Source organism: Oratosquilla oratoria, chromosome 12, assembly GCF_046742065.1.
Source record: "Oratosquilla oratoria isolate Oo_2021 chromosome 12, ASM4674206v1, whole genome shotgun sequence".
Lineage (NCBI taxonomy): Eukaryota > Metazoa > Arthropoda > Malacostraca > Stomatopoda > Squillidae > Oratosquilla > Oratosquilla oratoria.
In genome coordinates, this window is record NC_134788.1 from 62,905,493 (window position 1) to 62,930,934 (window position 25,442).

The 25,442-nt window shown below is 39.3% G+C and overlaps 1 protein-coding gene and 1 long non-coding RNA gene across 2 annotated transcripts in view; both read left to right on the top strand.

Moving 5' to 3' along the window:
• LOC143031927 (uncharacterized) overlaps positions 1 to 25,442 on the top strand; it is a 298,829-nt gene that overhangs the window by 27,059 nt on the left and 246,328 nt on the right. The gene's annotated exons all lie outside the window — the stretch shown is intronic.
• On the top strand, positions 18,709 to 21,558 carry LOC143030840 (protease inhibitor-like). Its single transcript, XM_076194060.1, has 2 exons — positions 18,709 to 18,825; positions 20,715 to 21,558. Exons 1-2 carry the CDS (start codon positions 18,765 to 18,767, stop codon positions 20,933 to 20,935), a joined length of 282 nt encoding a protein of 93 aa, XP_076050175.1. The 5' UTR covers positions 18,709 to 18,764; the 3' UTR covers positions 20,936 to 21,558.

Here is a 25,442-nt window from a genome sequence, read left to right on the forward strand (position 1 = left end):
TTTTTTGTTTTATTTGACCAAATGACAAGACATCTTGTCATCGGAGTTGAATGGGTTAAACCTATAGGCAATTCACTCAATCTCATTCGATTCTGCATTTTCGGTTGGCAGCCCTGCTCACCCTTCCCCCGTTGAGCTGACTGAAACCTCAAGCCTCCTTAAATTATTTTCATATTTCTTCGCTGAGCTCAGTGACTATACGAGTTACACGAATTTTATGTACATCTAGGGATCAAGCAGTCCTTGTTCACCTATTCCAAATGCTTTTCATCTCGATAGTGCAAAGAAAGTAATTATCGCTGTGTCCAGTCATTATGCGGCTGGTTGTAAAATTTAACATGTCTTCTGTGATATGAAATGGCCATGAATATGACTGTGCTTTCACATATCCCATAAAGTGACACATAAAAGAGAAAATGAAAGGTTTATATGATTATCTTTTGGTACTGGACGGGTGGTGGGAAGCACAGCGTCTTGTTTCCTCCCTCCCTCCACCCCAATCAATCTCATGAGTCAAAATTGAACATGACTTGAGTACATACCGCTCATAGCTTTTCGCATCGCGATTAGTTTACCGCTTTCATCATCTTATATTCATTATCCTCTTGAGTCTGAATACGGTTGTACCAACGTATGTGGTTGCAAGAGTGACACTCAGATCAGAAACTGAAATATTTAGATATGAAAAAGTTCGCCTCAATTTCTTTGATGGTGTCTCGTGAGTTGCATCGTAGCGAACTTTTTCATATCTAAATATTTCAATTTCTGATTTGAGGACATGGAAAGAAGCTTAAAAAGGACAATTATAGTAGGGGCCTAAAAAAGAACAGCTTTCTCCACAGAGTGGTGGATATATGGAATACAATTGATGAAAAATAAATGTGTGTAAAAACAATTTAAGAGCAAACTGGATATGGAGAGATACAAAGACGGGACACCACAAGCTCAGCACCCCTTTCCCGTAAGATACAAATAGGTAATTACACACACACACACAAATATATATACATACTGTTATAGCCAACCGTGAATCAAACCATCTTCAAATCGCCCGCCTACTACTCACTGCTTCGAACAGGACTCGTGACCAGCATATGTCGTGACAACGTATGAGTTCGAACCTCGCCATGAAACATTGGCCCCGCCTCCCTCGGGTATAAAAAGAGACTCCCCGGCTGTCCAACCTCACTCTCACACAACCCCCTAGGCCTCGCGCATTTGTCGCTGTCAATTGGTGCCTTTGCTGTTTTGTTCGCAAGTATATTAGTAATAATTCTTGGACTTTTATATCTTTATTTTATGTGGTTTTTTATATGTATTGAACTTTTGTTATTTGTCTTGTATGTATTTGTCTATGTTAAATGTCCCAGTGTATGTTCGTAAATGTTAATTAGTAAAACTTTATTTTTTCTTTGTGTAAATATAGTTAATTAAGTTTCGTGCAGACGTATATCTTACCTCAACCGTAATACTTATAATTCCTACTTACATTCAGTCTCAAATTGAGCTTTTCCTCGGAACGTATTTTCATCTACCTAAATTACCTATACGTTCCACGTTATTGTCGTGGGCTTGCTTCCCAACTGGAACTCGACTTACTCCTAGACTCGACAAGTTCCACTTATTACGTTCACTCAGGCCAAACCAAGCAAGCAACCCATGACAATTGGGGGCCTGCCAAGGGATGGTATTCTATATTTACGTGAAATAGATTAGTGACCCGTAGGTAATATCGAAGTCTGCTAACCTCTTTAACGTTAATTATCAGTAATAGGTGCGATTGTCACTTTGTTCATTACCATACACTCACTGTCACTGCATTATTTATGCTTTATTTAGGTTTTCAATATTATGTTAGGTTAGATGATAGGTTGTAAATTTATAAGTGTTCGATTTGCTTAATTATCAATACGTCAGGTTAGATGATAGGATACAAAACTTTAAGGTATCGATTATTCGAAGTGTGTGAGACCCCGACATCCATATGTCCAATATATTCAACCGGTTCCTAAGGAGAACCTCCATTCAATAAGTTCCCAGTAACTCACCCAAATAATTTACCGGTATTCAACTACCACCTCCCTCTCGAGTTAACTAGCGATCTTCCTAAATTACCCACTTGCTGTAGCCCTAACGTCGGACAATAGTTACGACCCCGTTATAGTGACCTTTCCTCAGTAACTGTGCCTAGGAGATTTATACTATCCCCCCACAGCTTCGAAAGTTAACTATACTTGCACAGTAAGCCGTGTATTCTAAGATTCAGACCTTTAGTTAGCCATATTCTGATTCAGCGACAGTTTATGTGTGAGCTATCCTCTTTCCTGTCGGGAAACCTCGAAGCAGACTATACGTAAGTTACGGGCGTATAGTCTGAGCGCTGAACTTTAGTATACACACCGTCTATAGGATAAATGTTCATAGACCGGGTTCTTATAGACGCACCATAGATTTCACTCCCCCCGAACAGGGATTTAGTCCATTTTTCGTGTGTGAAGTCCAAGAATGGGTTTATACTAATATCCCTGGAGTAGAATTCTCGTGTATATACACTAACCATGCCTTTCAATATAGAAACTTTTATCAAAAATCCCTCAGTGGATCAGTTAGAGTATAATCTCAAAAAGGATGATTGGAGACTATTGGTTCAAACCTATCAAGTTAATGCTCCTGCTAGGTTACGTTAAGATGAACTCAAACGAGTGGTCATCGAATTCCTCGTAGATTCGCTGGTTCTGGACGCAGACGCATTCGAACTACTCCGTCAGGAGAGTGCTCGTGACGTAACTGAAGAAGACCCTGTAAGTGATAGTGATCCCCCTTGCAGCCTGAAGCACGCACCCCCCCATCTCCCTATAGTAAATCAGTAGTATCTTTAGAATCAGAGAAAATTAAACGAGAGCGAGATAGAATGAGACAAGAACGAGAAGAAAGAGAGAAAGATCGGGAGCTTGAATTACTGAGAATAAAAGAGCGTGAGAAAGAAAGAGAGGATCGTGAGAAAGAAAGAGAGGATCGTGGGAAAGAACGAGAAGAAAAAGAGAAAGAACGTGAATTTGAGCTGTGAAAGGAGGAACTTGCCAGAGAAAGACAGTGTGAGCGTGAGAGAGAACTTGAAGTAGAGTACGAACGAAAGTTTAAATTAGCCGATATAGAGCTGGAGGGCATATGGGAGTCGGTAAGACTTATAAGAAAATTCAAAATCATTTTTTCTGGCCTAGTTTTAAAAAGTCAATTTCAGAGTATGTGAGGTCTTGCCACATTTGCCAATGGTGGGCAAGCCAAACCAGAAAATCCCCCAGGCTCCCTTAAACCCCATTCCAGTTCCAGATGAACCCCTTGATAAAATCACTATAGACTGTGTTGGACCCCTGCCTAAGACCAAGAAAGGAAATCAATTTATTCTTACGGTCATGTGCCCGGTAACGAGGTATCCTGAAGCTTTTCCTCTTAAGAGAATAAATGCCAAAGTTATAGCTAACACCTTATTAAAATTTTTTACTCAAGTAGGATTGCCAAAAGAAATACAGTACAATCCGATCGAGGAACTAACTTCACGAGTGACCTCTTTGCCAGTACCCTAAAGGAGCTAGGTATTTCCCAAATCCTGTCCTCTGCTTATCATCCGGAATCACAAGGGGCATTAGAACGTTTCCATCAAACTCTCAAGTCAATGCTCAAAAAATGTTGCAATCAATCTTCTTCTGATTGGGATGAGGGGTTGCCTCTAATGCCGTTCGCTGTCAGAGAGACGGTTCAACAGTCATTGGGATACTCTCCCTTTGAACTTCTTTATGGGCGCCAGATCAGAGGGCCCCTCAAGGTTCCAAAAGAAGTGGTACCAGGAAACTCCTCAATATCCTAATCAGACAGTAAATAAATTCTTGGATAAATTAAAAAGTCAATTACACAAAGTAATCTAAAAACCTCTCAACATAAGATAAAGGCTTATCTTGACAAAAAATTAAAGTTAGGAAATTCAATCCAGGTGATGAGGTACTTTTTCTCTTACCAGTTCCAGGGACCCCTCTTTCTCTCAAATTCTAGGGCCCTTATGTAGTTTCTCATCGGCTGGATAAACAAAATTACGTAGTCCTCACTCCTGACCGTCGTAAAGATTCTAGACTGGTGCACATCAACCTAATGAAAGAGTACGTCCGCAGAAATCCTACTGATGCGCTAAAGAGACCAGTACCATGCCTTGTAAAATCCCCCTTTATCGATGAACCTAACATACGAGAAGTCGATACGACGGCTCTCAAGTCCAACTCTGTCCTCCTTGCAGACCCTATTCAGTGCCTTGGGCACCTAGACGAAATGAGACGAGCCAGCATAATTCGGTTATTCAAGAAGCACCCCTCCGTATTCTCGGATAAACCAGGCTTGTGCACCACCATTACTCAAGACATAGAGTTGCATCCTAATACTCTTCCTATCCGCCAGACCCCTTACCGCCTCAACCCCCAAAAGGCAGAGAAGATGCAGAAAGAAGTGGACTACCTGTTGGAGAACGGACTTGCTGAACCTAGCTGCTCCCCCTGGGCATCGCCGGCGCTCCTAGTCCCAAAGAAAGATGATGACGAGTGGAGGCTCTGTGTCGACTATCGGAAGCTAAACGCGGTGACAGTCAAGGACTGCTACCCGTTACCCCGTATCGACACCCTCGTGGATCAAGTGGGAAGGGCTCCGTACATCTCTAAGGTGGACCTGATCAGAGGTTTCCACCAAATTAGATTAACCCCCAGAGCCCAAACCTTATCCTCCTTTATCACCCCTTTCGGCCTCTTCAATTTTCTCGTCCTACCTTTCGGGCTTTGCAATGCTCCTGCCACCTTCCAACGTGCCATCAATCATACTATAGCCGGCCTTCCTGATACTTATGCTTACCTTGATGATCTTATCGTCCTAACAGATTCATGGGAAGAACACCTCCGTAAGTTGGACGCCCCTCTTGAGCGACTCGCCACCACTGAGTTCGTCGTCAATCTGTCAAAGTCCATCTTTGGCAGCGCGACGATACCTGGGGCATGAGGTGGGAAACGGGCAGTACCGACCGCAGCAAGCAAACGTAGAAGCCAATCTGAACTTCCCAGTACTATCCACCCGGAAGTATCTCCAACGATTCCTGGGAATGGCGGAGTTCTATCGCCGTTTCTGCCGCAACTTCTCTTCCATCCCGGCACCTCTCACCGCCCTCACCAGTCCCAAGGAGAAATTCATCTGGTCTCCAGCCTGCCAACACTCCTTTGAAACCCTTCGACAGTTCCTGAGCAGCGAGCCGGTGTTGAAGACCCCCGACTACTCGGATAGGAGGGTCTTGCTGCAGGCAGACTACGACACCCGGGCCTTGCATCCCGTGTGTTACTACTCTGTCAAACTGCTCCCCTACCAGCGATCTTATTCTACAGTGGAGAAGGAAGCCTTAGCCCTAGTATCTACTTTCAAGCATTTCGAGTGTTATTTGACGTATCCTGGTCATGTAATACTCGTCTACTCCAACCACAACCCTCTTACCTTCATCGAAAGGGCCCGTCTCTCCAATCAACGAGTCCTCCGGTGGGCCATTGTCCTCTAAGCATTCAATTTCCGCATGGTTCACATCAGAGGAGAAGACAACATAATTGCTGGCACCCTGTCTAGGGGAGCGACCAGCCTCCTAGACGATTCACGGTGACTATGGACTCTCTAATCCAGCTGCTCCCCGTTACGGTGGGCTTCCGGCGGGGTTTTTTATAGACAACCGTGAATCTAACCACTTTCAAATCACCCGCCTACTACTAACTGTTTCGAACGTGATTCGCGGCCATCATACGTATTCACAACGTTAAGTTTCGAACCTTGCCATGAAACAATAGGCCACGCCTTCCTCGGGTATAAAAAGCGCCCCCCCCCCCCGGCTGTCCGCCCCCACTCACACAACCCCCAGCCCTCACGTACTTCGTCGCTGTATCGGTGCCTTGCTGTTCTGTTCGCAAGTATAGTATTAATCAATCTTGGATCTGTATATCATTACTTTTGTATGTTTTTTTATGTTTTGAACTTTTTTATTTCTCCTGTATGTATTTATTTATGTTAAATTTTCCAGTGTACTTTGAGTGTATGATCGTAAATGTTAAACAGTAAAGCTTTATTTTTCTTTATTTGTAAATATAGTGTATTCAAGTTCCGTGCAGACTTTTATCTTACCTCCATCCTTACTTACATTCAGTCTCAAATATTGCTTTTCCTCGGAACGTACGTTTATCTACCTAAATTATCCATACGTTCCACTTTACTGTTGTGGGCTTGCTTCCCAACTGGAACTCGACTTACTCCTAGACTCGACAGAAGTTTCACTCATTACATTAACTCAGGCCAAACCAAGCAAGCAACCCATGACCACACACACACACACGCACACACACACACACACACACACACACACACACACACACACACACACACACACACACACACATATATATATATATATATGTATATATATATATGTATATATATGTATGTATATATATATGTATGTATATATATATATATATATATATATATATATATTCACATTATTTCTAACTTTGACTACGTCACTAGTATCACTACAGAGGAGAATGATGACCAAAATGACACGGGCTCAGAAATTCACTTTACGAACACAGGCTTAGGCAACTTAACTAACGAATAGCCCAAGATCTAAGAATATAAGGTCTAACCACTTCCGACCGAATTTCGAGGGAGTTGGCGCAGCGGGCCCGTGAACGTCACCTGGCTGCTCAAAGTGGGGTTAGCGGGTCCTATAGCTGTCAGTTGAAGCTGGTCCGTCGTTCAAAAATGACGTTGCCTTCGCTCGCACTGCTCCACGCAATTAGTTATATTCTGACAAACATTATATAAAATATAAATATATATAAAATATTATAGTTCCTGTCTATATATATGAATATATAATATATATGATATATAATATATATATATAATATATATATATATATATAATATAAAATATTATAGTTCCTGTCTTCCTTGGCATTTCACAGTTTTCTTCAGTGTATCACAAAGAGAAAATGGACTCAGCCAAATGATGTCAGAAGCTGCGCAGAAGAATTCCAACGGTCTGACCTGTATATTTAGACCTTGGAATAGCCTACACTCCCTGCAAAAACGTCATGATCTATTAGAGGTATTCAGACGGGTCAAGGAGTTTAGCCTGGGTGATACAGGCATGGTCATCATATTGAGACAGCAGGGCAGGACTCGTAGTAATGGATTTGAATTGAACAAATGTAGTTTTAACCCATTCAACTCCGATGACAAGATGTCTTGTCATTTGGTCAAATAAAACAAAAAATCATAAAACACCAAAATGTTTGATCAAACACCAGAAAAATATGACGTCAGTCCTCGCTTCGCTCGCGCTTCGCTGCGAGCGAAGCGAGGACTGACGTCATATTTTTCTGGTGTTTGATCAAACATTTTGGTGTTTTATGATTTTTTGTTTTATTTGACCAAATGACAAGACATCTTGTCATCGGAGTTGAATGGGTTAAGAAAGAAATAGGCAAAACTGTTTTATCAATAGAGTGGTTGGTTGGCGAACGGAATAGAATTATTAACCATGTAATGAGCACTGAAACATTTTTTCTTTCTTTCTTTTTTTAGAAGGTCAGATCAGTTTACAAATGGGGGTGAGAGATGGGTATGTACATGAAATGCCTAGTGCACGCCTTATGGCCTCCTGCAGACTCCTCCATTCCTACTATGTCCCTACGAGTGCTTTAGGTTTCTTCCAGCTGCTCAAGGTCGAGTCCCCAGCGTTCGTATCTATTTACTCATCTATTTATCTTTAATATATTCATTTATTTATATCTATCTATTTTTGATCATTTATATATTCATTTGTTTATTTATTTATCTAATTGATTGTCTATTACCTTGTTTATTTATTGGTTTATTCATCCATATATTATTTGTATTTATTATTTTCATTCACTCATTTGTTTAATAATTTTCGTACGACGTAATTATCATTTTCTTAAAGCTGATTGAGCATGCAATGACGTGTGGTGATTTTTTTTTCTTCAAATAAATAGATCAACAAATAAAATATATAAAAATGAATAAATAAATAAATGAACAAATAGATCTATGAATGAACAAGTAGATAAATGAATAGATATATAAATACATGTCTATAAACCGCATTGATATCCACTATTTAATTCTACTATATCAAAACAGTCAAAAGTTATGTTTGTGCATTGATTAGATAAATAATGAGTTGGCAAGATGTATCTGGCAATCTACGATGTGCTGCGCACACATGTGGACGGACGTTTGCACCTTCACTTCTCCACAGCCCAATAACTATTAGATAGCCCTTATTAATTAAACGTGCTGTCACATTGCCAAGATGCAGGTCTCCCTCATAATAACATTGGCTTTGGGATTATGTTGCTCTGCCTATGCCTCACATGAGTAATACCTAATAATCATGTGGTTTACAACGATATTAGAATGTTTATTTTAAAGACGAAAGGTGTAAGGGGAAATTAAATTGAATCTCGCCTTGCTTGTGTGCGACTGTCGTTGTACGTGCTTGAGGGGTGGGGGAGGGCGAAGTGTATATTCTCCTTGGCAGCCAATATATAATCAGAGCATACTCATGAGATTATTTGAAAATAAAACCAATTGACGGCCCTCTGTCGTCGACCAGCAGCAGAATGGGTAATTAACGTAAACATTATAGCCGACTTTCAATCTGTGTAGATAGACCGAAAACGGTTGGCAGTTGACGTTTAGGTGGTGACGTAGATGCAAATGAGCGCGAGTGTTGCCATCTCGAGGTTCCTTATTTTTTGCCGGGGTGTTTTTCAGCATCTTTTAAATATATTCTGAGAACAACGTCATTTGTTGTACACAACCAGGTACTAGTTAATGAAACTCGTCACATTTTCAATGCGCATCTTCATCTTGTCGTGGTTAAATAAATCACTCGTTAGATATGTAAACGTTATAAGGAATCACATTGATCCATCATCAATCACTAGTCGACGGTCAATTTGAATATTCAAATGAAGGTATGTTTGATATTTTAAAGTTGTTCTATCTTCGTATGCGGGAGGTCTTAACTGAAGCCTGGGGTAAATTGAGGGGAAATTTACTTCTGTATATACACAACCAAAGAAAAAATTGGAAGACACATAGAAAAGCTCGAAGTTAATAAAGCACCAGAATCTGACGGTCGACATCCAAGAATCTGAAATATATATATATATATATATATATATATATATATATGTATATATATATATAGATATATAAATATATATATATATATATTATTGCTCGTTTTTTTTTTTTTTTTTAAGTCTATCATATTCGTGGATAAACCAAGAGAATGGAAATTAGCTGACGTTACCCTATATTCTAAAAGGGTGACAAAAAAGTCAATTAACTATAGACCTATAAGCTTAACCTCAGTCATAGGAAAAAATATGTAGATTATCATCGGAGGTGCTATCAAAAATCACCTAGAGAGTGTTTGATAGATGACAGCCATCATGGGCTCAGAGGGAAACATTCTTATGTAGATTTGATATATCTGCTAAACACATCACACAGAATAAGAGGTAACCTATTAAGCTGGATTAGTAATTGGTTGAGCAATCAGAGACAGCGAGTTGTTCTCAGTAGCGATTGGTGACTCGAATCAATTGGATATCCAAGAGGATTTAGATAAGCTACAACAATGGCCTGAAAAACGGCTAATGTAATTTAACAAAATTAATGTCAACTTAAAAGGTAATGGCATCATCAAAAGTGATAAAGCATTTAAACTGATTAGGAACCAGAGGAGAAATAACGATCTCAAACTGTCATGACGTAGATTTAAATTGAAACTGGGTAGAGAGAAGTTCACCAACCGTGTAGTGAATGCGTGGAATCAACTTCCTATAGAGGCAATGCAACACAGCATAGCACGGTACGGAGCCTTAATATTCATTTAGATAAACTCCCAAGCAATATGTTGTAATGCTTGCCATTTGTTTGTTTCGCTTGTTTATTAATTCCTTTCGTCTAACTAACCTATTTTCATCATCCGGTCTAGATAAGGACCAAAAAGTTCCCCGTCACTATGCTCCTCCTTTGTAATCTTATATTCCTGAATATTTGGGAATGATCTAGGAATATCTAGATAACTTCTTTTGTAAAAATAGATAGGTTATAGTTAACAAAAGAGAGATAAAAAGAAGAATTAGGAGAAAGCACTCACACACACGCAGAGGTTCACACACGCAAAGGTACACACAGGCAGAGGTGCACACAGGCAAAGGCGCACACAGGCACAAGTATACACGAGGTATTTGAAAAACCTAGACATTTGATCCAGGGTATCAGAATAATTGGGCATTTGATCCAGGATATTTGAAGAACTTGGGCATTTGAATAAAATGTCCAGGTTGTCCAAATACCCTGGGTTCAACACCAAATGTCTAGGTTCATACACCCTGGTTTAAATGTCCAGTTTCAAATACTCTGGGTTAAATGCAGTGGGTCAAATGTCCCGGGCCAAAAGTTCTGGATCAAATGTTCAGATTTCTGGTGTTATTCCTCCGTAACATATTTTTTTTTTCTTCTAATCCCTCCGAGCCTGCAATGATAAACTGTGTATTGGTTAATACTGACTTGTGCTGGTGACTTCTGGCCTGTACCGGTTAATACTAGTTTGTACTGGTTAATACTGGCTTGTACTGGTTAATACTGGCTTGTACTGGTTAATACTGGCTTGTACTGGTTAATACTGGCTTGTACTGGTTAATACTGGTTTGTACTGGTTAATACTGGTTTGTACTGGTTTATACTGGTTAATACTGGTTTATACTGTTTAGTACTTGCTAGTACTGGTTTATACTAGTATGTAGTTGTGCGGTTGGGTGCTCTGCGCCCAAAATACAGTACACATGTTTTAGGTCCTGTGCTTTACCATCTTTGTCTCGGACCATGTATTGGACTTGCGATCGACAATAAATACGTCTCCGGGTGAGAGCTCATGCAGACTGTCTTTCGGTCTATTAGTGTGTGTCTGTGTGTGTGTACACAACCACAGGTGCCTCAGAGCCCCCCTTTGTCGGGGAAGTGTGTCTTAGCAAAGGGAATGGGACGGTATCGTATGCTTTTGTGAAAAAGGATTCCACCAGTGCACAGACATTAATTGCCCTGCCAATTGTAAGTTTTATCTTTCCTTTCTTTTAACAGATGTCCACTTCCTTAAAGAATTGTCATGTACATTTTTGTTATTCTAGAATAAGTGATATTTGTGAAAATTGCGTCGAGTATTGAACGGTCAATTCAGACTTTGAAAAAATGCCAGACAACTTCACGTCGCTGGGATGAGGCTAATGTGAATATTCGAGTCGTTTGGTTGGCGGACTTTTATGATGTCATACCCTTTCTTTTACGAATCGAACGGACTTGTAGCGTTATACCCTCTGCTTTTTTTTTTCTGAATCTGTTTCTAATAATGCTATTTATACATTGAATTTGTGTTTGTTTACTTCTCATAATATACCTAATTCGTTTGTTTATTTTCCATGCCCATTTGTAATTTTGAGATTTCATATCTATTTTCAGGCTTTGATCCAATGATCTGTCTCGAGGCTTTTGAGTACGGTCATTGTGATGGGGTTATGAAAAGGTGGGGCTTTAACCCATTCAACTCCGATGACAAGATGTCTTGTCATTTGGTCAAATAAAACAAAAAATCATAAAACACCAAAATGTTTGATCAAACACCAGAAAAACATGACGTCAGTCCTCGCTTCGCTGCGAGCGAAGCGAGGACTGACGTCATGTTTTTCTGGTGTTTGATCAAACATTTTGGTGTTTTATGATTTTTTGTTTTATTTGACCAAATGACAAGACATCTTGTCATCGGAGTTGAATGGGTTAACAAAACTAGCAGGCGTTGCGAAGAATTCCAATATGGTGGTTGCGATGCCAACGAAAATAACTTTGAATTTCTTGCAAAATGCAAGGAAACTTGTAAATAGTAACATTCTGGATGGTATTTTTTTTATTTAGAGATAATAAAGTTATAAAGGAAGTCCAGTGGTTTGCTAAAGAGTGGGCGACGCCTCTAGTATAGTTATATCTGATGAGCTAAGCTAGCTAGCCTCTATGTTGATTTATGTTTTTTTTATGTTTTGTTTGGTAATCATTCGGACTTGTCTGAGGTTGCATATTTTGGTAGTAGGTGTGTGCTTTGGACTTTGAGTAGGATAATAGTTATTGAGGCTAATGTACTAAATATGTGTTTAACTAGAACAAGAATTTTATTTCTTACATTCATTTATATTTATTCATCTTTGACAAATATTTCAATTGGACTAATTGGTAGTTTAGCATACTTATTTGTTTACTGAATATGTATGTTCTGTTTGAATCTGAAAATTACCAAGTCGAAATTAACATTAGATAGTAAATTCGTAGCCCCAGAATCAGTGTTATTATTCTTTTTTTTTTTTTTTTTTTTTTATGTGGTGGGGGATTTGTCCACAATTATTGGAAATGAAAAAAGAAAAACTTCAAGAGTCTGTTTTATTATGATTTTCCTGATTTGAAGGTGGAGGTAATTTGTAGATTGAGTAAAGCAATTAAATGCCTTGGTAGATTAAAAAACATTACGAGAGATAGGCATCTGGGACGGGATAATGCGGGGAGGAGACTGTATGAAGGGATGACTGTGCCGACGGTATTATACAGAGCGGAGACAGAATTTAAGAGAGGCAGCGAGAGGGAGTTGAGTGTGTTTGAGATGGAATGTCTAGGAAGTATGGTCGGTGTTGCTGAATTAGATGAAGGAAAAGTGAGGAGTAGAGTGGAAATGGAAATGGATCTGATTACTGGGATGGTTTGGACACATGGAGGGAATGAGGGATGATAAATTGGTGGGAGAGGTGTGGAAGGTATAGGTGCAAAGACGAACTTGAGAGGACGACCGACAATGAGATGAGTGGATGGAAAGTGATCCGGGCCGGATAGCGACTGTCAAAACAGCGACAGTCATAATAGCGGCTTCATAAGGGCGACGTAATCAGGTGAGCGACTTTCAAAACAGCGACTGTCATAATGGCGACCGCATTATAACAGCGACTGTAACAATAGCGACTTTACTACCAACAGTTCAGAATGGTCGCAGACTTATGTTTCAATTGCTTGTGTTTTCGTGTTTGTATTTACGTGTTCAGTTGTGTTTACTTTGTAAGATAGGTTCAGAATGAAATATGCTCAAAAGGTCGCAGACTCATGTTTCTATCGCTCATGTTTATTTGTTCGTGTTTACATGTCTATGTTCACTTTGTGAGATAAGTTCACTGAAGTGAATTTACTGGTCGGTCGCTCGGTCGTCGGTCATAGTAATGTTTGGGTTGTTAAGACTTGAATACAAATGGCAAAAGCCGACAAGAATGTAAAGAACAACACCATGTGAGGTCGAAGCCTATATTGGTAGTACAACGTTTCGCTCGTTAGAGCTTCATCAAGAACACTGACATTGGTGCTCACAGAATTTCCCACTACTTGAATATCACTTAATTAAAATAATGGAAGGTCGGCAACAACAAAAGGAACCAACAAGAAGACTAATCCTACCAACCAGCAACGTCACCTCCCTCCTCACCCGGACACTTGAGCCGAGTAATATTCAAGTAGTGGGACATTCTAGCAGGACCATCAAGGATTTGACAAAACAGAAGGACAAAAAGGACGCAAGTCGGGGTAAATCCAATCCTTCCTCCCTCCGTGGGTTGTTCTTCTTCCCCCACCCCTCCCTTGCTCGAGACCTTCCCCCGTGGTCCCTCCGGCTGACTACGGTATATGACTTTCTGTTCTTTGGCTTGACTAGCATTTTTCTTTTTAAACCATGTGACTTCTATAGCTAGTCCAAATAAAATGTTGTTTTCGATTCCCTTTAGGTTTCAATTTTTTATTACTGAGCAGTTTCATGCAGTTGGTGCGATGATGTCGCTGTTAAGACAATCGCTCCTATATTACAATCGCTATCATGTGGTCGCCGCTGTGATAGTCGCTGTTTTAAAAGAGTCGCAGTTGTGAAGTCGCTCTATTGACAGTCGCTGTTATTACAGTCGCTATTCGGAACCCGAGCCGTCTCGAACATAGCGAGCCTCCAAGTACAGCCGTTCTACCTTTGTGTACTGGTTGTTGTTAGTGTCTGCTACACACCCACTCATCTGCTGCAGCAGCTGGGGTGAATGGTTCTCCCATTCTTTTCAGTTTGTCCAGGTCCTTTTTTTTTCTTTCACCGATCTACTGCCGCATTGGCAATCTCTTTGTCCTGCAGGCCTTGTTCCTTCAGTTTATCTTGCCTTGTGCTCCATGCGAGCATGATTTCTGGTAGCTTTCCTTCTTTCCTGACCGCACTGCCATAGGCACTGAATGACCCTGATTGTTATCTGTTGATAAGATCCGTCGACTTGGCTGTGACCTATGTTGCTGATGCGCTGCCAAGCTGCTTGGCACCTCTTCTTGACAGTTCGAAATTAACAAATCCAACACTGCGCTCTGCATTCAGGTTGTGAATTGGTGTCATCTCCAATTTGTCTGGGTCCATCTGAGTGACAGCATTCTGTGCAGACTCATCATAGTCTCCAAAAGCAAAGATATCACCCTTCCGCCTCTGAAAGCCCGCTGCCAACTGGGAAGGATCATCTTTAGCAGCTTAAGGACCTGGGGTTGGAATGAGGTTGCTATTTTGAGTATGGCATCACAGACTTTTTTTTTTTTTTTAATTTTAGTCCCTGCGGCGCTAGCCGATTACAGGACTGTATTTAATTTATTCTAAGGCCGTAAAAGATTATTTATTATAAATTTATTTTTATTTTTATTTATTTACCGGTGTGCGGAATTTTGTTATATTTGACCCGGCTGGAGGGGGTCATAGTAGGCCTCCCACGGGGGAAGAGCAGATTAGGCTGGCATCACAGACGTCCTCCTCATACTTTGTATGCTGGAACCTTTCCTGGGACACAGAATAGAAGGCTGGTTCCTGAACCTGCAGCAAGGTGGCCACATCTACCTTCTCCAGTTCCTGGCACAGCTGCTGAAATGCTGGAATTATCTTGCAGTAGGTTGTTTCAGCTGATATCGTCAACTGCAGGTATGACTAGACTAAATGAACTCCAAGTAGGGTACCTGCACAGTACATCGCCTCCAGGTAGTCCAAGTGCGAGAAGCGCCTCACAATGCAAGTTAACTGACTGGTAACATGTTCATATTTCTGCAGAAAGGATGCCACATCTTCCAGGTGGTAGAGATTGATGGCGCAGATCAGTGTCAGGCGATTGAAGCGCTCATGCTTGAGGTTGAAAGACTTGTTTGGTCGAAGCTCCATGTGGATATAACATTTATTATGTGCCTGGTTCCATGACTTGTGATCAAAGTCAGGGTTCATAAGTCGAGTCATACAATCGAGGGCTTGTTCAGCCACACATCTTGCGATTGTTGTTGCATTGACAAGGAAGTTTGAACAGATTTTGTCTCTACCCAGCGTGTTCTCTGTTTCAGCCCATTGTTTGGTGATGACTCGATTAAACATCAGATAATATTTGTTTCTCACTGCATAATATTTGTTTCTCAATGCATAATATTTGTTTCTCACTGCATGATATTTGTTTCTCAATGCATAATATTTGTTTCTCACTGCATAATATTTGTTTCTCAATGCATAATATTTGTTTCTCACTGCATAATATTTGTTTCTCACTGCATAATATTTGTTTCTCACTGCATAATATTTGTTTCTCAATGCATAATATTTGTTTCTCACTGCATAATATTTGTTTCTCAATGCATAATATTTGTTTCTCAATGCATAATATTTGTTTCTCAATGCATAATATTTGTTTCTCAATGCATAATATTTGTTTCTCAATGCATTTCTCTCTATTTGTTTGTCTATTTTTCTCTTTACCTGTTTGGTTGTTTATTCATTCATTTATATATTCAGTTATTTATTGACCTATCTATTAATTTCCTTATTTATCTATCTTTTTGTTAATCAATATATTTTCATCTATCGATTTATTTAGGTGTATGTTTGTTTATCTATTTATCTCTTCATCTATTTATTTATCGATTTATTTACTATCCATTTATTTATTTATTTATCTATCTATTTATTTGATATATTTTGTTTATTTGTTTATTCATCTCTTTGTATACTGATTTATTTATTTATTTTTTATCTATCTATGTAGTTAGTGTATGTCTTCACTTATTCGTTCATTCAAATTTGAACGACGTAATTATTCGTATTCCTTTACAAAACTGATTGAGCGTCCAGTGACGTGCTGTAGGCTGTAATGTAGGCTGTAATGTAGGTTCGCCCTGTAAGAAATAAAATGTCGACATAATACATATTCCTATTTTCATCCACCTTTAATTAAAGATTATGACGTCTGAGAAAGCGGCGTTTGTCACAGGTATAATAAGGTTTATTTTAGAAATATCATTTCCCTTGTCCGTAGGCGTAAATGTTTATAAACCAGTATTGTGGAACCAATATTCATTATTTCAGTAAGATATATCAAAACAGATACATGAGTCGAAAGTTGTCACTGTGGAATTATCAAGTACATAATGAGATGGCAAGAGGTATCTGGCAACGTGCTGCTCTCACACGTGGCAGGACGTTCCCCTCTTCACTCCTCCACAGCCTACCATACCAACAGTAATACTAACCTGGTCCAGTCGTATTAGTCATACTTTAATCAAATTAATGAAAAAAATTATATCAAACTGAATTTTTGCACATGACTTCTTTAGACACTTCAAAATAACACACATCAAAATCCCCATCGATCCACCATCTCGGAAAATGGCCGCCAAATTTCAGTTCATAATTTCTTTTATGAAGACGGTTAGTTTGATGAAAATGACTATCAAGTACATTATCATAGCTCATACAATCTCTACAGAAATGTTATATGTATTTCAACTCTACAAGTGATAGTTTCATAGATGTATCAAAGTTTTGCGAGTGCATTATGTAATATTGGTACTTTTTTCCACACCACCTATGAGATGGAGTATGTAGGCACGTTTTTCTCAATCTTTTTTTTTTTAATATAATATCCCCTTGGCGCCTAATCCACGAATATCTCTCTTCTTTGTCAGGTTTTTAATTTCTTACACTCAAAGTGTGACCTTCTTGACGATTTCCTCTGGCGCACTCTTTGTTGTAGGACTGAATGAGCTATGGCAGTGCATTCCCTGTGTTTGTTGTCAATATCTCCATTTCCTCCCTTTTTCAATTAATTCGCGTAACAAAACATGAAGGGAATCAGGTACGTTGTTTTCAACATCGTCAAAGAATCCTTCAGGAGAAGGATAGTTGCAGGAGTCGCATTTGACCTTTGACTTGATGTCCTCCTTCAATGGCTGTTGTCTTTTTTTGTGTGTGTGGGGGGGGGGGAGGCTGGCTATGATTACACCACTTCCGTACTTTTGCTGTAATTTGGTTTTTGAGATAGTTTGCACTTATCTTGCAGGATTGATCGTGATGCATCACATCTAGCAATTCCTTCAAAGTAAATTGACAGTCGTCACTCTCCTCCACGTAGCGGTGGAAAATGTAACTACGACATTGAAAAGTTAGTCTGCTATCAGGCACTTTTAAGATCATCCTATTTGGATGAAATTAAAACTATAAAATGCTAGAAACGTGAATTTTAGTGTTCTAACTTCCTCTAAGTTATATTTTCATACATGAAATAATCAGAAATAAAGAAATTAAAGAAATTCTCCGTTGACCTTGAAACTAAAACTTTTACATTCGCCTCGCTTGTGGTTTGTCTTTCAATATGGCGGCATGAAAATAAATCACGTGACCCCTGACGTCACGCGGCAGCGGTCTATACTCTAGGCCAATTTTTTGTCGACAATTTTTTCCAATTGAAAATTTCGGTATAAAACAAGAAATTCCCTACAAGTCTGTGAGTGATATGTTGTGTTTGCAACTGGTCTTATTCATTCCCTTTTTTTTCACTCTCATGTTTTGTGGTTCAAGAAGGAACTATTTTGGTTTTAGCTTCTCCAGATTTTATGAAACTATTGTCTTCAACATAATACAGATTAAATGGCTGTGCTACTGAAGTGACAAGTTCAGGTCCCACGCGAGAAAAGAGACAAAGTTTCTTTTAAATTCTATCCCCCAACTATCAAAGATTGTTTCCAAGAAATCCAACTGCCAACGTTAAAGATGACACCCCTAAAAACTTAGACAAAAAAATCAAATAATGTGCTAAATTTAGAATATATATAATTTGAGTTTTATTCATTGAGTTTATGATCACCCTGTATGAAACAAATTGTCGACATAGTCCTTATTCCTATTTTTCTCCACCTTTAATTAAAGATTATGACGTCTGTGACAGCGGTGTTTGTCAAGGTACGATAAGGTTGATTTCAAAATCTTATTTCCTCTGTCCAATACATCCGTATGCGCAAATGTTTATAAACCAGTATTGTGGCACTAATAATCATTATTTTAGTGAAGTATATGAAAACAGATTCATGACTCGAAAGTTGTCTTTGTGGAATGATTAAATAGAAGATGAGGTGGCAAAGGGTATCTGGCAATCTACGACGGGCTGCTGCTCTTAAACGTGGCGGGACGTTGGCACCTTCACTCGTCCACAGCCTACCAACAGTAACACTTACCCTTCACCAAGCTGTCGGATAGCTAGCTTGCCAGGATGCGGGTCTCCCTCGTCATTACATTGGCCTTGGCATTGTGTTGCGCTGCCAGGAAGCGACGTAAGTAGAATCTAACAATCACATGGTTTACAAATAAACTAGAATCTTAATTTGAAATCCGAAAGGGAAGGTTAAGGGGAATTAAATTGAATCTCCCCTTGCTCGCGTGCGACTGTCCTAGTGAGTGCGTGCATGAGGGAGGGAGAGCGTTAAAGTGTACATTCCCCTTAGTATATAAGAATTCGAGTATGTTCTTTAGATTGTGAATTTGAAAATCAAACCAATTGACGTCCCTTTCCCGTCCACCACCAATAGAATTTGTATATAACGTAAACATTATTTTGTGCGTTCGTTCTTCGTAGATTAAAAAAAGAAAAAATGTGTGCAGGTGGTGATTTGCAAATGAACATGAGTGTTGCCGTCTCCAGATCATCCCTTATCTTTACCCGAGTCTTTCTTAGCGTTTTGTCTTTATTGTGAGAAGGTCATTTGTCGCACACGACCAAGTACTAATTAGTGAAACTCGGCACTTTTTTAATGCGAATCTTCATCTTGTGGGAAAATAAATCACTCTATAGAGGAGAAAAAGGGTTATAAGGAAATACATTGATACACTAATCAATCGCTAATCGACAGTCAACTTGAATTGAATATTCAAGTTGACTGTATGAAGGTATGTTTCATATTTTTAAATTTGTTCCTCTATCTTCGTCTGCGGGAGGCCTTAACTGAAGCGAAAGAAAAAAAAATCGAAGATTTATCGAGAAACTCAAAGTTGATCAGACTTCAGGACCTGATCTGACGGTCGGTATCCAAGAGCCTGCAAGAAATAAAAAAAAATATATATTATTGTTCCATTAGAAGTTATTTTCAAAAAGTATAACCTATTTGAGGACACACCAAATGAATGGAAATTATAACGATATTACCCCCAGTTTAATGACAAGTGACAAAAGGAAGCCAGAGAGCTACAGACCTAGAATAAACTTATCCTCAATCCAAGGACCACGTTGGCTGCGTTCACACATCTTGCATCAAATGTCCAAGTTGTTCAAATACCCTGGGTCAATTTTAACACCTTGGGTCAAATGTCCATATTCCTAGTGTATCTCCTTTGTAACATCTCTTGTTTCTTCTCCTAGTCCCCAAGAGCATGTGTACTTGTTAATACTGGATTGTACTGGTTAAAGCTGGTTATCATTGCTTAATACTGGTTGGGACTGCTTAATATTGGTTTATACTGGTTAATACTGATTTATGCTGCTTTGTACTGATTTATACTGGTTATTACTTCCTAGTAAGTTGTATGGATGGATGATTTGCACCCAAATATAGCACACATTTTTTAGAACCTATGCTCTACTATCTTTGTCTTTTGAACTCGTCATCGACAGTTATTACATCTCAGGGTGAGAGCTCCTACAGACTGATAGTGTTTGGGTCTGTTAGTGTGTGTGTGTGTGTGTGTGTAAATGTGTCTTGGCAAAGGCAATTGAAGTGAAACATATGCTTTTGTGACGATGTATTCCAACAGTGAACGGACATTAATTGCATTGCCAATTGTGAGTTATAATTTTCTTTTTTTCTTATAACAGATGTCCACTACCTTAAAGAATTTTATTCATATGATCTCTCAGAATTATGGAACCAGTATATATGCATATGTATCTTGGTTCTTTTAGAATAATTAATGTTTGCGAACATTACATCAATTGAAATTTACACATGTCAATGTTCGAGTCGTTCGATCGGCACATTTCTATGACTTCATGAATCGAAAGAAACTTATGGCGTTATACAGTCTTTTTTCTTTTCGATTTCTAAACATATTGTTTGGACATTGTGTTTGTTTATTGGTTATGCCCTTACTTATTTCCTTGATTTATTTGTTTATTTCTCATACTTGCACCCTTACAAAATTTAACAATATGTTGTTGTTGTTTTTCCAGCTTCAGACGATGATCCAGATAGATGTCTCCAGGATCTTGACCCCGGTCCATGTGAAGGCTTGTTCTACAGATGGGGCTTTAACAGGACCTCCAAGCAATGCGAACAGTTCCAGTATGGTGGTTGCCTAGGCAACACTAACAGATTTGATTCTCATAAAGAATGCAAGAAAATCTGTAAACGTGCTGTGGGAAAGAAGAAGTGTTCATGTGTGATGAGCTAAGATAACTAGCCTCTGCTAATTTCTGGCTTTGTATACTAATCCTTCAGACTTGTTTGAGGTTGTATATTTTTCTGTAGTAGGGGTGTGTTTTGGGCAAGATAACAGTTAGTTAAAGCATCGTAGTAGTTATGTGTAAACTGAAAAAAGAATGTCTTCATCCTTACATTCATTTATGTAAACTTATCTTTGATCATACCTAAATTGAAAGAATTGATAGTTTACAATTTTTTCTTAATTTTGATTTGTTTGTTAAATGTATGTACGAATCTGAGAGTTATAGAGTAGAAATTTACATGAGAGAATAAAGTCTTATTGCCAGAGTCGATGCTCTTCCTTTGTTTTATTGTGGTTGATATCCTTGGCCGACGAGAAGAATGTCAACCTGTATGGAAGGAGTTTATCAATGACGTCATAGGTTTACTCGCTGCCTGTTCAAGCTGAGTGGAGTCTCTTTATAAAAAGATCCGGGAGTGAATGTTGGATATTCCCAACATGCAATTGTTTTTGGCCGCTCAATGGTACCACGTCTGTTCTCTTTCATAAAGTTATTGAATATATAATAGCAAGGATAATGGTAATAATAATAATTATAATTATGACAAAAATAAACACGCAGCACATCAGTTTGATCGTTTCCCTTCCACTAATCTCAAAAAATAAAGACTTGATTGAGCATTTCAAAAGTGAAGCCACTGAAAATTTGCGGCGGCCATCTTATTAGGACCAGCTTTGCAGGTACTTGGCACGATTCTGTTATACATTACATATTATATCAAAATGACCTCGTGCAACTACAAACTGTTTCGTCTTTTTTCAACCTTAATTGGTATGACAGACCAATTGATTCAGTTGAACCGCACCCGTCGACCCTCTGCAGCTAGGCTGTGGGTGTGTGCCAGTATGGAGGTAGCGAGACGCACGTTCTGTTGTGGTGTGCTCTTGCAGTGCCTGTAGGGACGACCTCGAGTCAATGTGGATGACCACTGCAGCACCATGACGGTGTGAGAAACTGATTCTCACCCCTTAGGATACACTAGCATAGCGTGGGTGGCCCCTTCCCGAGTAAAGCAAACCAAAACAAAATCAATTTTTGCCAGCCAAGGCATTTTCCTAAAAGACCCTGTTGACAGCCCTCTGACGACATCAGCGTCCCCTTACTGCAGTATCATTGGTCAAATGTGCTTTAATATTGATCCCAGGGCCAATCATGTTAACCCTAGAGAGAGGGGTTTAGCAGCATCGTGGTGCACTAAGTTGAAAAGAGTAGGGAGACAGTCTTGAGACAGCTGCCCTGGGATCAGGTCACAAAAGGCAAGTAGCAACAGTGAACTCCCACATCATTATACACACACACACTAACACATTCAATGAACAACGGAACGTCTACAACTGGTTTGTGCTCTTCCCCTAGCTAGTGTCAACCCAAGTTCGCTATCTCCCAGGGAACAGGAGAAGCGTAACAACGGTACCTGGCGTGTTCCAAGGCGTGCGTGCCAGATCTCCACCAGTTCCGTCTGTAGGGTAGAAGAATGGTCTGGTGTCCACCAAGTGAGGAGGAGCTCTCCCTCGGTGACCACCGCCGCTCCCGTTGTGCCCCGGCTAGGGTCACAACGGAGCCGACCGTCTTGAAGTAAACGGCACTGACGAGAATGTCGACCTGAGCCACCGACATCAGCGCGTGTTGCAGGAGCTCATGTTGTGTGCCTTGTCTTCTTGGTGTAGCATGCCTTGCTGGTGTGCAAGCCGCTCATGATGACTTCCGCAGACGGCGGGTCCTATGGTGGTGGTGGTGGGAAGGTCAAGTCTTCCCTTCAGCAACTCTTTGGTGTCCAGCAGGGTGTTGGCGGCGTTAATGATACTTCTCAGCCAAGTGTCACTACTAAAGAGGTATCTTTTCTGAGGGAGATACCCTAACGAGTATCTCAGTCTCACTGAAGGTCATGATCTATTAGAGGTATTCAAAACGGTTAAGGACTTTGACAAAGGTGATACAAGGAAGGTCACTGTCACGACCAACCTATTACGACACAAAAAAAAAAAAAAAAAAAAAAAATGGTTGTGGCCTTGGGCAGTTCGCACGAGAGGGTTCTGAGAATGTCAAGTAGGGTAATCAAACTCTTCGTTAAAATTATCGATTATTTACAGTTGCAAAGCATATAAAGATTATGACGTCTGAGAAAGCGGCGTTTGTCACATGTATAATAAGGTTTATTTTAACTCATATTTCCCTTGTCCGTAGACGTAAATGTTTATAAACCAGTATTGTGGAACTAATGTTCATTATTTCAGTATAATATATCAAAACAGATACGTGGGTCGAATGTTGTCAGTGTGGAATTATCAAGTACATAATGAGATGGCAAGAGGTATCTGGCAACGTGCTGCTCTCACGCGTGGCAGGACGTTCCTATCCTCACTCGTCCACAGCCTACCATACCAACAGCAATACTAACCTAGTCCAGTCATATTAGTCATATGTTAATCAAATAAATGAAAAAATAAATGAAAAAATCATAACAAGCCGAAGTTTTGCACATGTCCCCTTTAGACTCTTCGAAACATTATATCAAAAGTCCCTACTGATCCACCCAGAGCTTCGTCCGCCATCTCGGAAAATGGCCGCCAAATTTCAGTTTTTCACTTTTTTTATGAAAACGGTTAGTTGTATGAAAATGACTATTATGTACATTATTTTAGCTCATATAGTTTTCTATAAAAAGTTATATGTATTTTTACTCTACAAGTGATAGTCTTATAGATATATCAAATTTTTGCGAGTGCATGATATAATATTGGTACTTTTTTCCACACCACCCATAAGATGTAGGCGCGTTTTTTTTTTTTTTTTTTTTTTTTATAATATTATCCCCTTGTCGCCTAATCCACAAATATCTCTCTTCTTTGTCAGGTTTTTAATTTTACACTCAAAGTGTGACCTTCTTGACGATTTCCTCTGGCGCACTCTTTGTTGTAGGACTGAATGAGCTATGGCAGTGCATTCCCTGTGTTTGTTGTCAATATCTCCCTTTCCTTCCTTTTTTTTTTTTTTTAATTAATTCGCGTACCAAAACATGAAGGGAATCAGTTACGTTGTTTACAACATCATTAAAGAATCCTTCAGGAGTAGGATAGTTGCAGGAGTCGCATTTGACCTTTGACTTGATGTCCTCCTTCATAATAACTGCTGCTGCAGCTCTAACAGTCCTCAATCGCTCTTCTTCCTCACTATACAGTCTTTCATTATACCATGAATGACATGGCAACTTATCTCCTGATTTGCAGAAATATATGGGTGTCTTTTTTTAGGCTGGTTGTGATTACACCACTTCCGCACTTTTGCTGTAATTTGGTTTTCAGATAGTTTGCAATTATCTTGCAGGATTGGTTCTGATGCATCACATCTAGCAATTCCTGCAAAATAAATTGACAGTCGTCACTCTCCTCCGCGTATGAAGAATTTTTCTCCAAGCCAATTACAATATCTTCATCATCAGGTCGTCCACGTTTGCCTGATGGATTTAAGTGCTGCTTTTTCACAGAAAAAAATGGCGAAATATGATCTATGGACATGGACACCAACTACAATCGCTTCTACTTTTTTGCCCCAGTCGTTATTACGGTCGTTAGCTTTACCAAACACATTTCCCCCCAAGGTTTAAGGTCATCACAGCACTAACTACCTGCCGTCTATTGAGAGTTTTTTTCCGCTTTTTCAAGGCACTCTTCTAAACAAAATGTACACTTTTTCTTGAAGAAATCAAAATCAGTTTCTTTTGATGTTAGTTTCTGTTTAATAGGTGACCCTTTTTTCCTCTTGGTCAGTTGTGTATTTTCTGTTGGCAGCTGTAATACTCTTTTCTCTAGTGTAGTTTATCCTGTACTTTACATGAGCTTGAACAGCTGGTAGATTAACCCACTTTTGCCATTTAGAATCTCCTCTTTTCTTACTTGCTTTGGCAAGTGTCGACATACCTTTCTTAACACAGACACTTTCACCTTCTATTAACCCATTCAACTCCGATGACAAGATGTCTTGTCATTTGGTCAAATAAAACAAAAAATCATAAAACACCAAAATGTTTGATCAAACACCAGAAAAATATGACGTCAATCCTCGCTTCGCTGCGAGCGAAGCGAGGATTGACATCATATTTTTCTGGTGTTTGATCAAACATTTTGGTGTTTTATGATTTTTTGTTTTATTTGACCAAATGACAAGACATCTTGTCATCGGAGTTGAATGGGTTAAGCGTTCTTCACAAAGTAGGCATAATTCATTTTGATCTGTGGTTCCCTCCGTTTTAAACCATATTCTGAAATATATATATATATAAATATATAAATAAACCTTCTAGAAAGATGCTATGAAGCTAAAAAGAAATGTCAGTGGTATCGAACCTATAGGAAGTGAACAAAATCACGTCAGCATCAGCACAGAATTGAATATGGTTGAAAATTTGAATATCTTTAAAATGACCATTCACACCAAAAATATGCACAGAGCATG